This window comes from Physeter macrocephalus, chromosome 17 (genome assembly GCF_002837175.3).
Source record: "Physeter macrocephalus isolate SW-GA chromosome 17, ASM283717v5, whole genome shotgun sequence".
Taxonomy (NCBI): domain Eukaryota; kingdom Metazoa; phylum Chordata; class Mammalia; order Artiodactyla; family Physeteridae; genus Physeter; species Physeter macrocephalus.
The window spans coordinates 54715196-54730783 of record NC_041230.1 but is presented as its reverse complement, the minus strand read 5'-3'; the positions used below and the strand labels follow the sequence as shown (position 1 = coordinate 54730783).

The 15588-nt window shown below is 51.6% G+C and overlaps 1 protein-coding gene across 2 annotated transcripts in view; it reads right to left on the bottom strand.

Moving 5' to 3' along the window:
- ZC3H18 (zinc finger CCCH-type containing 18) overlaps positions 1-13609 on the bottom strand; it is a 50486-nt gene extending 36877 nt beyond the window's left edge. Inside the window, exons 1-2 of one of the 2 annotated variants that reach the window (XM_024125056.3) lie at positions 13430-13609; positions 6616-7205 (exon numbers count right to left, since the gene is read on the bottom strand). In XM_024125056.3, the coding sequence (XP_023980824.1) occupies positions 6616-7191 (576 nt within the window). In that variant the 5' untranslated portion in view covers positions 7192-7205; positions 13430-13609. The remainder of the gene's footprint in view (positions 1-6615; positions 7206-13429) is intronic. The other variant, XM_024125057.3, reaches the window with a different exon arrangement.
- Between the last annotated feature and the right edge of the window lie 1979 nt (positions 13610-15588).

Genomic DNA, 15588 nt, shown 5'->3' with positions numbered 1-15588 from the left:
TATAACAAAAAAGAACAGATGCCTTAGAGTTATATCCCTTAAAAGAGAGTCAGCAGAGTTTCTTTTAGAGAGAAAAGATTAAGTAAGTTATTCAAGGTTTTTTTTTTAAAGGTCCCGAGAATTTATTCATCTTATAACTGAAAATCTGTACCCTGTGAACAACATCTCCCCATTTTCCCAACCCCCCAAATGATTTCAGTTTGAGGAAAATGCGCTGGTTTTATGCTATACGGCAGAAGACCCCACCCTTCTGGTCTCCCAGCCGTGTTTTCCTTTCACTACTTCCCTCCCGGCATAACCTCAATGTGCTATTATCTATTACACAGGAGCTCACATCTAAGTTGAGAGCAGATTCTGTTTGTTCTCATTAGAAAAACAAAACTCTTTTGAGAGGTCAGAACTCATTCAAATCTTCTGCTTTGTTTGGAAATCAATGCACAGAAATTGAAATGATAAGTACAGAGTGATTGCTTTTCAGAAATCAAGGTTCAGTCAGTGCACTAGATGGGGTTAAAGAGGTGTTTCAGCAAAGATGTTACTCTCCACATTCACAAGAGCAACGAGGAGCCAGCTCCCTAGCTCAGACGGGGGGCAGCCACCTGAACCCGGAGCCACCAGGGAGTACTGGGCGGCTTCCTCAGACGCCAAGCAGACGAAAGCATCAACACATCACTCAGCAGTCGAATACCCTCAAAGGTCATTTAGTACAATGGCCTTTCAAGCGCTGGAGAAACAAAGGGAGTTCTGAAATCTTATTAAGAGTTTCACGCAAATACGACTCAAGAAGGAGGTCTCTGAAGCCAGACTCCCAGCGCTCAGCTGCTGGACAGCCGTCCTGTCAGGTCAGGGCTGTAACTGTCAGGTGGGAATTCTGACGGGCAGCCCCTGATCCCAGAGCCAGCAGAGAGCAGAGGTCCAGCAAGAAGCAAACTGGTGGGTCTATAAACAGCTAAAATGGCACCAACAACTAACTCAGGGGGTGAGTGCCAGGCCCTCCACAGTTTACAAATCTAGGAGAACCACGGCAGCATGTCCTTGGGCTGAGTGTGCACAGGGCATGGGGCACAGGGCAGCCTGGATCACACCTGCCGCCATGACCGTGGACACGGCCCTCCGCCCCAGCCGTGCTCTCCCCCACCAACCTTCCGAGCACCCAGAGCTCCCACCCGGGGCGCGAGTATCATCGTGATAGAAAAACCCCTCGGAGGCAACACGTCAAAACGTTGAGGGAGGGGAGCATAGGTGACTTTCACTTTCTCCTTTGTGCAGGTTTTTATTTTCCTTAAAACGAAAACAGGGCTTCCCTGGTGGCGCAGTGGTTGAGAGTCCGCCTGCCGATGCAGGGGACACGGGTTCGTGCCCCGGTCCGGGAAGATCCCGTGTGCCGCGGAGCGGCTGGGCCCGTGAGCCGTGGCCGCTGAGCCTGCGCGTCCGGAGCCTGTGCTCCGCAACGGGAGAGGCCACAGCGGTGAGAGGCCCGCGTACCGCAAAAAAAAACAAAACAAAATGCCACAAAAAAAAAACAAAACAAACAACAACAACAAAACGAAAAAAAAAACCAAAAACAAAACCACAAAGGCTGTATATGACCTAAATAACAAAAAGAAGTCATTTCCCACCCATCAGCTCCGCAGTCTCGGCAGAGAAGGAAGCAAGACGCGGCACGTGCCCTGGAGCAGAGGCCCAGACACCCCCCGGGCCAACCAGGGGCTCCCTGAACCCTCAATTCTGCACCTGTGAAGTGGGGCAGCAATTCGGGTCTATAATCCCGCATTCGCACCCTTTGGGGCCAGAGGTGATGTTCTGGCCTCAGAAAGGTGATCGGGTGGGTGGAGCGGCACCTGGGACGGACAGTCATCGTCCTGTGAGGGGACCCGGGACCAGCCCACAGGGGTAAATACAAACCCACAGACGGCCTCCAGGGGCTCTGGCCGGTCAGTCACTGGCAGGAGGAGAGCTTCCCACCCAGAGCTCTGGGCTGCTCAGCAGAGCAGGGACGGTGGCCCGGGCCCCGCAACCGCCCCGAGGGAGGCGGCAGGCCTTACTTAGTCCCTTGCGGCCAGGCCGCCACGGCTGCCACAGTGCTGTGGACGTCCCCAGATCCCTAAGCCCGAGGGCTCACCTGCCTGGAAGCCCTTTGGCAGAAGATACTGCGTGTGCAGACGCGAAAGGAGCAGGTAGATGTGAACAGAAGAAAAGACAAAAGACCGCCTGCAAAGAAAACGCCTCCAAGTGTATCTGTCTGTGGCTGGGCCCAGAGCTGCTACTTCCGCCCAAGGAGTCACGTGGCCCGTCCACTCGGGGCGCACCCACCCCGCGCCGTCTCTGAGCGCGTGCCCTATCAGTGCGACAGTCACTGACGAAAGGAGGAAGGGAACAAACTGCGCCATGCTTTCCCAAGGGGATGGCACACTCCAGGTGGCTGAAGTTCTGTCAACCAGATGACACAGATGACAAGCAAGATATACAAAGAGAACCAAGTCCATAAGCGGAGGAGACAAAGGATAGGCCAAAGATGGAAGGCCTTGAGCCCGTCAAAGTGACTCACAGAGCATGACAAGCGAGATATACAAAGAGAACCAAGTCCATAAGCGGAGGAGACAAAGGATAGGCCAAAGATGGAAGGCCTTGAGCCCGTCAAAGTGACTCACAGAGCCACGAAGGAGGGTCTGTGTGCAGACCCTGCAGGGTGTGGAGCGAGCCAGGCACAGGCCTCGCACGGCCACCCGCTCCATCTGCCTGTGTCCTTAGCGTGCTTCCTGCACAGGTGAGGCCGCGGACGAAGCCAAACTCACCCGTGCTTCAGCTGTCGCTTGTCGGGGACCCTCGGCCCCCTCCACAAATAAGCCGGGTCCTATAAATAGCTGGCCCACAATCCTGTTTGCAAAGTCCCATCCCCACGGCAGCAGGGAGTGGCACTTCCAGAAAGGCATTTGTATCTGAAGGTAGCACACCAAAACATATAAAAGTAATTCGAGGCCTGAGTTATGAACTATGTGGTTCAGACAAAAGAATGTCAAAGGTTTATTGTACCAATTGATGCCACTATCAAGGAAACCACTAAGAGAGCAGAAAAGCTGGGGAGGGTGGGGGTGACTCCCCCGCCAAATCAATTCACCTGTCCCAGTGACCCAAAATCTACAAGGGAAAAAAGAGGGACAGTGTGCCCTGACAGGAGAGAAAAGTGCTTCTCAGTTAAAAGGAGGATAAATCACAAGGCCTTTTAGATGCTTCCACTCAGCTGGCCGTTCCCAGCAATTCCAGGCCTGGATGCTGAGGGGAGACGGGCAGCGAAGTGCAGGAGGGGCCCTGGGAACGGTGAGCCTCTTCAGAGAGTCAGCGGGGCTGCAAGACCCCTGCCAGATGTGGAAAAGCTCAGGGGCCTCAGTGAACGCACACTTTCGAGGTGTGAGCCAAACTGCCCTTTTCTTCTGCATAAAAACATCCAGGTAGTTCACTTCTGATACCAAAAATGTGCTTGAAAGCAATGGGGAAAAGGCCCCCTGGCATGGATACTTTCCACTTGGACCAGAGGCTACTTGGCAGGGATTTAAACTAAAGGGGACAGGCCTTTGGCCTGTCCGAAGCAGGCTGCTCATGGATCCAAGTGCACACCTCTGGCTCCCTTTCCACCTGGGAGAGAAAGATACAGGAGTGTGTGCTTGCGGGAACGTGGGGCAAACTCTCTAGCCGAGATTCCAACAGGGAAGGACGGACGGAAACCAGGATGGAGAGCAGGAGAAGCGAGAACCAGCAGCAGTTTTCAGTACGAGCTAACGTGGATCTACACTGGGTTCTTCCAACAGCGGCTAGTGCTGGGGCTGGTACCCACACGCAGGGCTTGAACCGCCTCTTCACGCGAATAGCTCTCCATTGTAGACCTTCCACCCACCGCCACCCCCATCTCAACGGCCCTCAACTTCAACACGCCCCAAAGCAGCTGGGGTTCGCCCATCTGCTTAGAGGGCAGTTACTGGCTGCCTCCAAAGTGCCAGGTCCTGGGAATAGAGTGGGAAAGCCACGCAGGTCCCGGACTTAGGGAACTTGTGTTCTTGGAGGTGTGGGCACGGAAGAGCAACAGAAACAAACACACTAATGACCCAGTCAATTCAGACTGTGGAAGCCCAGCAAAGGCACTGAGCCAGACGTAACAGAGTCAGGGGCAGGAGGCAGAGCCTGCAGAAAGGAGGTGACACGGAAGCCAATGGTTAAAGGATGGGGAGGAGCCTGCAACGCAGGCGGGCACAGGCAAGGGCAAATGAACCAAGGGGCTCCTGGAAGGCAGGTATGCTCCCACGGGGGCCCAAGTCTCCATTCATAGCGTCCACTCCCATTTAGGCCTGCCTATCCCTGAGGCGTGATGGGCTCTGCCCTTCCCAGTTACACCCCCAGTGTGTTACAATGAGCCTGACACACGGCAGGGCCCGTGGGGCTGTGTGTGGGCAGGGCAGTGCCACCCCGTGGCTGAACGAAGCTGTGCTCTGGTCCCAGCAGCCCGCGGGTCCAGTAGGGCTGTGAGGCCCTTGCGAGAGGTGCCAGGCAGGCACAAGCCAAACCAAACAACCATCTAGGATCAAGTGGGCAAGAAAGTCAAACTGGATTTCTATTTCACCTGCTGTTTCTGGGGGAAACCAGCAAACCTCCAGACGACGGGTGCTTTCCCGGGCCAGCTCAGTTCAACCCAATGTCCCACACCACCACATCTAAGCGCGGCAGGAAAGCCCGGGGGTGCGATGACGGCAAGGCCCCCCGGGACCTGCAGGGAGACACCTACCTGTCCACATATGATCATGGAAAGGCAGGAAAGCAGATGAATTCTCCCGTACAGCTTATTCAACAGTTGAAGCAAGAAGAGCTTGCACCTGGTCCTTTCTTAATGGGAAACAGACTGCCCAGAACCGCCGGCCACAGCAGCCCAGTCACCAGGAGCCCCGCAATCCTTGGTGGCAGGATGCAGACGTGGCCTTCCTCTTTGTAAACTGAAAAACCAAACTCACGGGCAACCTCAACCAATGATTTCATCTTCTGCCCAAAATGTCATCCCAACTGATTAACTGGAGTCTCATGGCATCTCCTTTTCCTCTGGTAACCCTGTGGTCAAGGTGAACTTCCCAGACGGGAAGGGAAGCATAGCTGGCGGAACCTGAGTGTTCACAGATAATGTCCCGACAGTACCCTTTTAAATGAGTACAGTATTAATAAGCAATGGCTGTTAATTTAGGAGACCACCTCCTACGCTTAGCTGTGAGAAGATAAAAGATCTAAAATTCTAAGCTTGTAACTACATACGCAATCTTGTAACGCCCCACAACGTTCTGCTCTCGTGAACCAAAGTTTGCGAAGCACGGTCTTTGGGAACCAGGCCACGGCGACGCAGCGTCCGCACCAGCTGCCGCAGCAGCCCGGCACTTCTGGCGAGCCGGGGAGACGGGCCTAACCAGCGCCCCCTCGCGGCAGCCCGGAGCGGTTCTGAGGCGCCCCTCACGCCTCTCGCCACAGCGACTCTCCGGTGAGCAGAATCTCCTTTCTGGGATATTAAAAGCCCCAGATCTTGTGAATCTGCTCCGTCCCTCTCGCAACCCCTTTTAATAAAAGCATTTCTCAGCAGGACTTCAGGCTCTTCCCCCCACAGATTCAACTTCTTGAAAGATCGTGACGGAAATTCTTTCAACAGAATCGTCTGTCATAAAAACCCAACCTGTGCACAACTAAGATGATTATTACTGGGTACCTTGTCCTTAATCTGAAGGCCAGATTAATTTAAATAACTTATAAAAATGCGACGGCTTGGTCAAAAGCCAAAGCGTTCTGACACACAACCCCATTTTATCCAGTCCTGAGGGTCTTTTTAGGGACACTTCCAAAGAAGCTTGGCCTAGCTGCGACCCTCAGCAGAAAAGGGCAAAGATAAAAATGCCTAAAATAAAAGAGAAAGCTGGAAGGAAGTTTGTTCAGTCTCAAGAACCTAACAGGGGACCTCCCTGGTGGCGCAGTGGTTAAGAATCCACCTGCCAACGCAGGGGACACGGGACTGATCCCTGGTGCGGGAAGATCCCACATGCCGCGGACCAACTAAGCCCGTGCGCCACAACTACTGAGCCTGCGCGCCACAATTACTGAGCCCGCACACCTAGAGCCCGTGCTCCGCAACAAGAGAAGCCAGGGCAATGAGAAGGCCACACACCGCAACAAGAGTAGCCCCCGCTCGCAGCAACGAAGACCCACCCAGTGCAGCCAAAACAAATAAACAAATAAATAAATTTATAAAAAAAAAAAAAAAAAAAGAAGCTAACAGGAACTGAAATCCATAATGGTTCTAGGTGAACACTAACTCAAATATTACTTAAAGACAGCAAAGAAAAAGGCAGAAAATTACTGCTTGTTTAAAAAAAAAAAATCTAGAATTTTAACGCAATCCAACCAACAGCACCAGATGAGCGAGGGTCCACAGCACTTCTGCCAGCTACCGACTGGAAGACAGTTTTCTGACTCTAGCCCACATCCCCTGATTTCAGCGCTCCCTCATCACCACGGCGACGGTTCCCAGCACACGCCTCCTGTCCGCCTCCTGTCCCCCTCCTCGGGGGCGCTGCCGGCTCCGCTGGGCATACTCACGTCGATCTCCCCATCGTCGATCTCTCCGTCGTCGTCCTCTTTTCTCTTCTCCCTGGCGGCCTCCAGGGGCTCCCTGTCCTCCGTGCCGCGGGCGCCTGCCTTCGCGTCCTCCCCGGGGGCACCTCCTCCCCTCTCCTCGTCATCCTCGGGCCCGGCCTTCTCGGCGTCGTCCTCCTGCGTGGCGGGGGCCGGCTCCTCGGGGACCTCCTCATCGTAGTCCAACTCGTGCTCGTCCAGGTCCCTGGTGACCGACGAGGCCTCGTCCCTCAGGTCGCTGGTGCGGTCTTCCTCCCCCCGGTCCCCCTCGGCCCGCGGGGGGCTGGCCGGGCCCCCGCTCAGCTCCCGAGCCTCAGAGTCCCGGTCCTCCTCGTCGGAGCGACTCTCCTCTTCCTCCTGGCTCAGTCCCGGGGCGACGTTCTCCTCATCCTCCAAGTCAGAAGCCCTCCCCCCCGCTCCATCCAGACCCTGCTCAGACCCACTTTCCCTCAGGATGTCATCGTCCGAGAGCCCCTGCTGTTCCTCTTCTTCATCCTCTGGAGAGCGAGGGTCCCGGTCAGGGCTCTCGGCCACATCCATCGGTACCCGCGGTTCTGCAAAACAAAGAGAACACACACTCACAGCATCCAGCAAGAGGGCCAGTCAATCTCGCGCTGGTTTGCCGGGCCCCATGCTTGCCTCTGACCTGCCTGCGGGAGGGCTCGGCCCCGCCTGGCTCCTCCACATCCCAGACCCCAGTCCGCAGACCACCGGCACTGCACCCCAGGCCTCCGCGGGGCCGGGCCGAGCGCGCGGAGCTGTGCGCCAGGAGCCTCACATCTGCAGCCACCGGGTAGCGAGAGACCCGGCGTGCCCACCTCCACACAGGGCACCCCGACTGGTTATCAGACAGTGGGCAAGAAGATGGGCATTGCGAGTGACAGCCTTTTGGGTTCGTAAAGTAATTACTTGTGAAATTCAGGAAAACGTGCACTTGGAAGGAGGTGGCAACACTGAAGGCAGCGCCTGGCCTCTTCCGGAGTCAACACACAGGGTCTGGAACAGAAACCCGGCCTGCCTTTGAGAGCCCCCAGGACACAGGCCATCTCCCGTTCCTGCATGTCTCTCCAGGTCCGGCCGTGATGGCCGCATCAGAACCTACTGCAGCAGCCAAGGGACACCTGGAAGGCCTTCCTGCACTGTGACTCTCGAGAACCACTGTTCCAGGACAGGCAGGTCGTGGGAAAGAACTCTGGCAGAAAATCTTACATATTTAAGTAGTTTCTTATATAAAAAGACCAACAGTGTCATTTTAGATTTCATTTCTATTTTTACTCACTAGATTTAATTATAAAGTGACTATTTTCTGGTTTTCCCACCCCAATATGCAAAGATAGGACATTGTTCCATTGGTTCTAAACGCAGGTTGCAGAAGGTGGGTTGAGACGGTGTGTGCATGAAATCAACACCAAACAGCCTACAAGCAAACATTTACCATCCACCACGCCAACGGGTAGCGAGTAACCACTAAGCTGGTGTGAAATAGCAGGAACAGTGAAGGGTTTAATGTTCACTTGATTCTGCAAAATTTTTTATTTAAAATAATGTATGCCCCAGTCATGCTACTTGGTACCTCAGTGAGATCTGGAAACGCACAAGTATATTTACATACTTTATATAAAATTACTTTATGCATTTACATAACTAAAAATTTAAAGTGTATCTTTTAAATTTATACCTTCAAAAGGAGAACCTATGTTTCAAGATGCACATACCAAGAGTTGGTATCTGAACATACAGTTAAAAACAGTTTTGTTTTGTTTTTTTTTTCTGGCTGTTAATGGAAATTATTAAAATTCAGCAATCATGAGGACAAGTCACTTAAAATTCATCACTTTATAAATAAACTAAATGCTTAGCAGTAAAAGAAATTTAAAAACCAACCAATCCATTCAAAGTCACTTAAAAGTAGACAGTTTTGAAAATGATTCACTTTTCAGTCTTCTAACCACACTATCCAGAGGTAGGACTACTGGAAAGAATTATTTAAAAGTTAGCCCTAAAATGGTGTATTTTGCTGGCCTGTGGCTTCCTGGCTTCCCTGTGCAGGGCAGAGCTTGTCACCACACACATCACCCCTGCAGCCCAGGGCAACGAGCAAGGCAAGACGGCTACCGCGGACAGGGCCCGGCACCCGCACCTCTTCCAGACAGAGCATGGGGGCGTTAGGGCAGCCAGTCAGGGGTCAGTGGCAAACCGGCAGCCTCCCCCTCCTTAGCTAATGACATCAGTAAAACACAGGAGATTTTCCTTTGTGTATGATGTCCTATGCCTACCCTGGACCAGTTTTTATTACATTGTATATAACAAAACCTCTCCACAGAAGGGCAGGGACTTTCATTCCCCAGCTGCTTAGGCTGGCACCTGGGCCCCTGTAGGCAGGCAGTCCCGCGCAGCTGGTCCCTGAGCCTCAGACACAGCCCTACTGGAAACCTGACAAGTTCTGATTCTCACATCATACAGCCTAATGGCAACCTTGGGAACCAAGTCACCTCTGAAATCAATCAACTGGTAATCAAAATTAAGTGTCCCCTTACACTAGTTTAAAATCCACAAAACTGATACTCCAGCTTTGCAACATATTATCCTGTTCATGGCACAGAGGCTCCCTCACTAGTAACTTGATAGCAGCCCCTTCTTGGGGCCCAGGTGTCAAAAGGTTTCATTGTCATGATTAGGTCCAACCAAACTGCTCTTATATTCTGGGAAACTTCGATTTAAATCCTAGGGTAAGAAACGGGAGAAAGAATGCCCAACTTCAACTACATGAACTCAAGCGAGTGGGCCACGTCTCTCTGGGACACACGGAACAGGGCGCACAGGGCGGCTTCTGAGTCAGAACCTGAATCCCGCCGCTGCTGCTTCCCGGCTTTAGGGTCTTGGGCAAATTACGTAAACTTGCCAGACCCCAGTTTCTTCACCTGAAATACGGGGAAACAGCATCCGCTGCAGAAGTCGTCGTGACACCTAAATGAGATCAGCCTCATGGCTTCCAACACCCACACCCCTCTCCCCACCAGACTGCGGTCAGTCTCCTGGGTGCTCAGGAGACAGCCATCCAACACACGCCGGATAATCAACTCTGCACGACCACGTGTGCAATAAAATCAAGTCCCCCCACCTGCTCAGAGACTACCACTCTGCCAGGCACTCGACCCAGTTCCTCGCATCAACCCTCCAAACAGATGCTGCTCCCCTCACAGAGAAGGAAACCAAGGCCACGTGGCCACGGGCGCAATCCGGGCTTGCATCTCCGAGCTGCCGCCGGAGCAGGTGCCCACTGCCGGCGCCGGCCCGACGCATGAAACGAGCTCCTGCTACCTGCCCAGGGACTAATCCCCACTTACCGCCATTGTTTCGACAGGAAAATGGGACCTGAGCTCTAACTGACTTTACACATTCTTTTTCGGAACAGAGCCCTCACAAAAATCGGGGACTTGTACTGAACCAGTAGATTTTGCCTGTTGTTCTTTTCTCCCTTCTAAAGTTTTGTGCCGATCCATCTAGGTTGCTATCTTAGCCCTTCTAGAACCAAAAAGACACATTTTCACAGAGACGGAAAAGTTACTATATGATACATACAGACTATTAAAAGAACAGTGATGACCATATGGGAATCAAACTTGCGACACCAGCCACTTATTTTTTTATTTTAAATGTGTCTAAAGTTTAAACCTTAGGCACTTACACTAAAGGGGACTCTCATAAAAGAAGCCCTCACAAAGGTGCACACTTCTACACCAACACCACAGGAAATGCTGCCTCAAATTAAAATCCTGAGGCTGCTGTACTGTGTGTAAAAAAGAAGTACTTGTAGAGCCTGCATGCCCCCCAAAGTTTGTATTATGGAAATCACTTCAACCTTCCAAGCACAAAGCTGACTTCCCTCCTCTCACGGGCAGTTTTCAGTGCTGACCAGAAGGTGGCAGAGTGAAAGGCCCTGTGTGCACCTGTCCCTATCGGGCAGGACTAGCGCTGTCAGCCTTCTGGGCAGCACGGATTGCTCTGAGAACCTGAGGAAGGGATGGCTCCTCTCCCTAGAAAAACCTGGACATACACAATTTATCCCCCACTTTCGGAGTTCAAAACCTCCTGAGGTCCACCCACTGAGAACTCCTTCCCTAAGTATGCTGTACATTATTCTACTACATACCCAAACTCGCCACATTGTATACCGCAACTATCTGTTTGCAAAGTCTGTTGGGAGACCCCCCGCCCCTGGCCCCATGAAGGGCCTGAGAGGAAGGGCTCAGAATCACCTGGGTTCTCCGAGCTCAGCAAATGGCTGGCACTTGGTAGCAGAGCTACCATATAACTTATTGTCTGAACCTGGGGGCATGTTTGAGACTGAAAGGGGGGCACTGTTAACCATTACAGCAGGCATGAGCCTGGCTGTCCTAGGCACACTGGGACACACAGTCACCCTTAGGAGGCCCTGGCAATCTCCTGAGCAAAGGGGTCCCATCTTTTCTTTCCCTGTGGAACCTCCTGGGATTTTCCAATCTGAGGCTACACACAGGTGAACAGCTTGCAGAGGAAAACATGCCAAAGAATCTTCCTGCTTATCAGAAGCAACCTGAGTCACACCCTGCTGCACAGAAGGGCTGTGTCGCTGGGGTCAGAAGACGGTGTGTGTTCCAGGCCCCGCTCTGGGCGAGTTAACTGGCTCTCTGGGCATCAGTGTCCTGTTTTGAGATTAATTCAATTTGGCAAATATCTGAGTACGTGCTCTGTGTCAGGAGCCGAGAAAACCATGCGGTCTATTAAATGCACACAATGAAATGGAGGGTCCTCTGGTCACGTCTTCACAACCCCCGGCCTCACTATTCTTACTCAGTCTGTTCTTCTCACACAATCACCCTGTCATCGAGCGTTCTTGGCAAAGTTTAGAACTCTTTAGTCCTTTGACCCACAAGACAGTGAACTTGCCTGGCGAACAGAATAACAGTGTCCATCACTGTGTCTCCACAGCATACTACACTGGCAGACGGGGACTGAGAGACGCTCGTTGAGGAAATCACAAAGTTTCATTACTTGATAAACTACCTGTTGCATGCCAGAAAGAAACTTGAAGTGCCTACTTTTTAGAAGACTATTCTAGAACTGCGATACAGAGTGGGTGCTGCCTCGTTTCCCAGCGGTCGTTCTGGAAGGCTGCGCCCTGACTGCAAGGACACTGCTACAGTACACAACATGTGGGAGCTTTTCTTTCCTAGCAACCTTTAGAACCTGCAGAACACTCCCCTGGCACTCTCAGTGGCAGCAATTCTTCCCTCTCTCACGGTGGGTCACTTTGACAAACCGCAGGAAGCTGTTCAGAGCCTGGTCTGGTAAGTGAGGTGAGTTCCCAAGCCAGGTAAGATGGTTTTTGATCAAACATGGGGTGTGACTATTGAATGAGACTGATTTTTCTCCTATGGCTTGTATATTTACTACGGCTTGTATATTTACTACCAAAACAGGAGTTCCAAAGAGGTTTTGGCAAAGGAGCACCAAAGAAATACAAGCCTAACCGTCCAGGATAATAATTTTTAATAGAACAGTCCCTATCTGAATGCCCAAGTTCTGGTACATCTGGTTAAAATTCAGACTCATAACTTCATGGATTTACAACATCCAAAGGAAGGATGTCAAGGTTAGTGATAGACACCATCCCCAAACTGACTAAACTTGACATCAAACAACTCCTCAGAGAGGAAGCACTCACCTTGAGATGATCTGTGAAAAAGGAAAAAACCTCTTCAGTGTTTGATCGTTTCCCACCCAGAACCGGAGACAAGTTCCAGCCTCTGGGACACACGTGATCGGTTTCCAGAGCTGTCTGGGCTCCACACATGTGCTCAGATTGTAAAATCATCAGGCAAAGACTCCCCTGCCTGGGAAGCGGGAATCAGCCTGGGTCCAGGCTCATCCTGAGAATCCCAACCTCTGCTCTGGGACAGGATCACTCCACAGGCAACACAAAGGAGATGAGAATCAAAGGAGAAAAGATGACAGCACTGCTATGTCTCTAAATGCCCTCTTCGTCCATTCTCCCCAAATTGATCTGAAGAACTGACCTGCTCTCACAGATACAGAGCTGAACAGCTCATTTAAGATGATCAACCACTCTAGCCGGCAAACTCAGCTGTCATGAAGTAGTCAGTAAAACTGAAGTTTTAGCAGGAGTAAGGCTGAAAGTCTGTAAGTCTTAGGTTCTCCCAGCAATGAGCCGGCATCCTTTGGGCTCTTAACCAAAGGAGCACATGGAATTTTATTCCAAAGAGTGGCGCGCGTCTTGGGACACAGCCCATAGGTCTTACCTGTGCCTCCGGGAAGCCGAGGGAGCAAGTTCCAGGAGGCTCCGGGGCGCTCAAAGCTCCCGAGGAGCCCATCCCCAATCCGGAGGGCGAACCTGTGTGCCTCCTTCCGCCCCCCACCCCATCTTTGTGGGCGGAAAGCAGTGCCACGCGAATATCCCGGAAGAGAAATGACAGCTTCGGGAGATCAACCCCACTGCAGGGAGCGGAAGCAGCTGTCGGGCGCTCGAGCTGAGGGGGTCCAGGACCCCCAGGCCGGCTCGCCCGGACAGAACGTGGGATCGTGCCTAGCTCAACTTCCCCTTCCCGGGGCCCGAGAGCCACGCTTCGGCCGGGGTAGCCTGGAGCGCTCCCCGGAGGCGGAGGCGGAGGCGGCGGGGCTCCCGGGCCTCGGCTCCGCGCCGCCGCCACGCTCCCCGCCCGGCCGCCTCGGCCTCCTCCTCCCGCCGGCCCGGCCTCCCGCCGTCGCCACCACTTACCTCAGCGAAAGGGCAGAGAGGGGGCCACGGCTTCGCAGGTGTCGGGGCGGCGCGGAGAAGACGTCCCTCAGCCCTTCCGCTCCTCACAGGCTCCGGCTTGAGGCGCGACGCGGGCGGAACAAACGGGCTCCACTACCCGCGGGGGCCGGCCATTGTGAGACGTCATCAGGCCGCGACGGTTGTCTGCGGGCCGGCGGGCTTCCCTCGTTTGCCACGCCCTCCGTTCGCTTCCTTCCGGCCTCCGCGCGGCCGCCTCCGCGCGGCCCCGCCCCCGCGGCGCGCGCCCGCCTCAGCCAGCACGGCGCAGGCGCGGCCGGGGCACCGCCTCTGGGGCGGGTCTCCGAGCCGGCGCACCGCCCGCCTAGCCGCAGGGAGGGCTTCCCGCGCCGCGCGGTCTCGTGACCCGGGAGCGCCGGTTCGCGCCTGGCAGTGCGCTCTGCGGGCGGTACCGGACCCGCGGAGGTGGTCCTGTGACGTCGGGGCTCGGAACTTACCTGCTGCGATCCGGCTGAAGAGGTCCCAGCCAAAGTTAATCCTTTTCGGGAAATGAGTTTAAATAGCAAATCTTAAACTTCTTCCCGGGGACTAAATAGCTCCCTCTCTGTTAAATATAATCAGTGCAACGCAAAATTAATCGTTTTCGAGAAACTGAGTTTAAATGTCAAAGACTAAACATTTATTTTACAAAGAAAATATTTTTATTTGTATAACAAATATTCTAAGAAATGATGACATAATAAAATGAACAGAGTTGATGTGATGTCGAGACATAAATAAGTATGTAATGCTATTGATGATTAATCATTTTGTTTCATCCAACCTCCCATCGATTATTTTAGAGAGCATCTCTGGTGTATTTCTGACTGAATCTTAAGCATGATATATCCCGGTGATTCAATTAGGAAATCTTTCCTAAACATTTTTTAAAAACTATTTCTGTGCGACTAAATAGCTCCTGCTTTATCAAGTATAATAGTCCAACAAGTATAACAGTCCAACACAAAATTTAATCATTTTTTTGAGATATTGAGTTTAAACGTCAAAGCTTAAACATTTAATTTTTATTATTATGTTTTGTAGGCAATCCAGTGTTGAAAAGTTTGCTTCATTATTTTGTGGTGTTATCTTTGGGTTAAGAAACAGGATCAACTAAAAAGAAAATTTCATAGAGTCCTGGTGGATTTTACCACACTGTGGCTTGTAACCTATTTGCTGGAAGCACCATAAAGTTCTCAGTAGTAAAAATCAACCTTAGTTAGCTTTTAAATAGAAAATCAAATATTTTTTTGTGTGCTGTCTTAGAATGAGAGGTCCAGGGTGGGAGTTTCCCCATAGCAAATAAATAAAAATAGGAGTCCCGGCTGGCAAAAGGACATAGACCACTGAAAGCTTAAACATTTAAAACTATTCCCAATGTTGTTAAAAAGTAGCAACAGGTCCAAAATGGAGTCACTTATGCTAAGCCTATCAAGACTTAATACCTAATTTAATTGAAGTTTTAGCCTCTCCCTAGAGTGGAAATTTAAACCCATCAGTCAGCACTAGGGAGGTGATCTGCCTAAGACCCCTGCATCCCCTAAGGGAAGGTGCCCTTGCTGGAAGTAACCCACACTTTTAACTTCCTTGTCCCACCCTCCTGTGCCTATAACATCCTCCGTTTTGTACAGCTTTTAGAAGCCGTTCTGCTTGCTAGATGGGATGCAGCCTGATTCATAAATTGTTGAATAAAGCTAATTAGATCTTCAAGTTTACTCAGTTGAATTTTTAACACTGATTTCTTAAAAATAATCAGCTCAAAAAAACAGAAACAAAAACAAAATAATAATCAGCTCAACGCAAAAGTTAATCATTTTTTAAAGATACTGTGTTTAAATATCAGAGCTTAAAATTTTACACTCTTTCCATGTGGATAAACAGCTCTGTATCTTATTAAATGCAATCAGCTTAATGTCCTTGATCAGAAGGACATCATGTGGCATTGGGAGTATTTTTACAGCTTACCAACTGCCTTCACAGCCATCAGGGTGGAGCCACACAGAGCCTCCTGCAGAGCATCAAACTGTCCATGTTACAATAGGAACCTGCACTTAGAGGGACCTTGGGCTTGGTCGAATGCTCTGCTGTCCTCGCCTTAAGATTCTTAATCACTTTTGAACAAG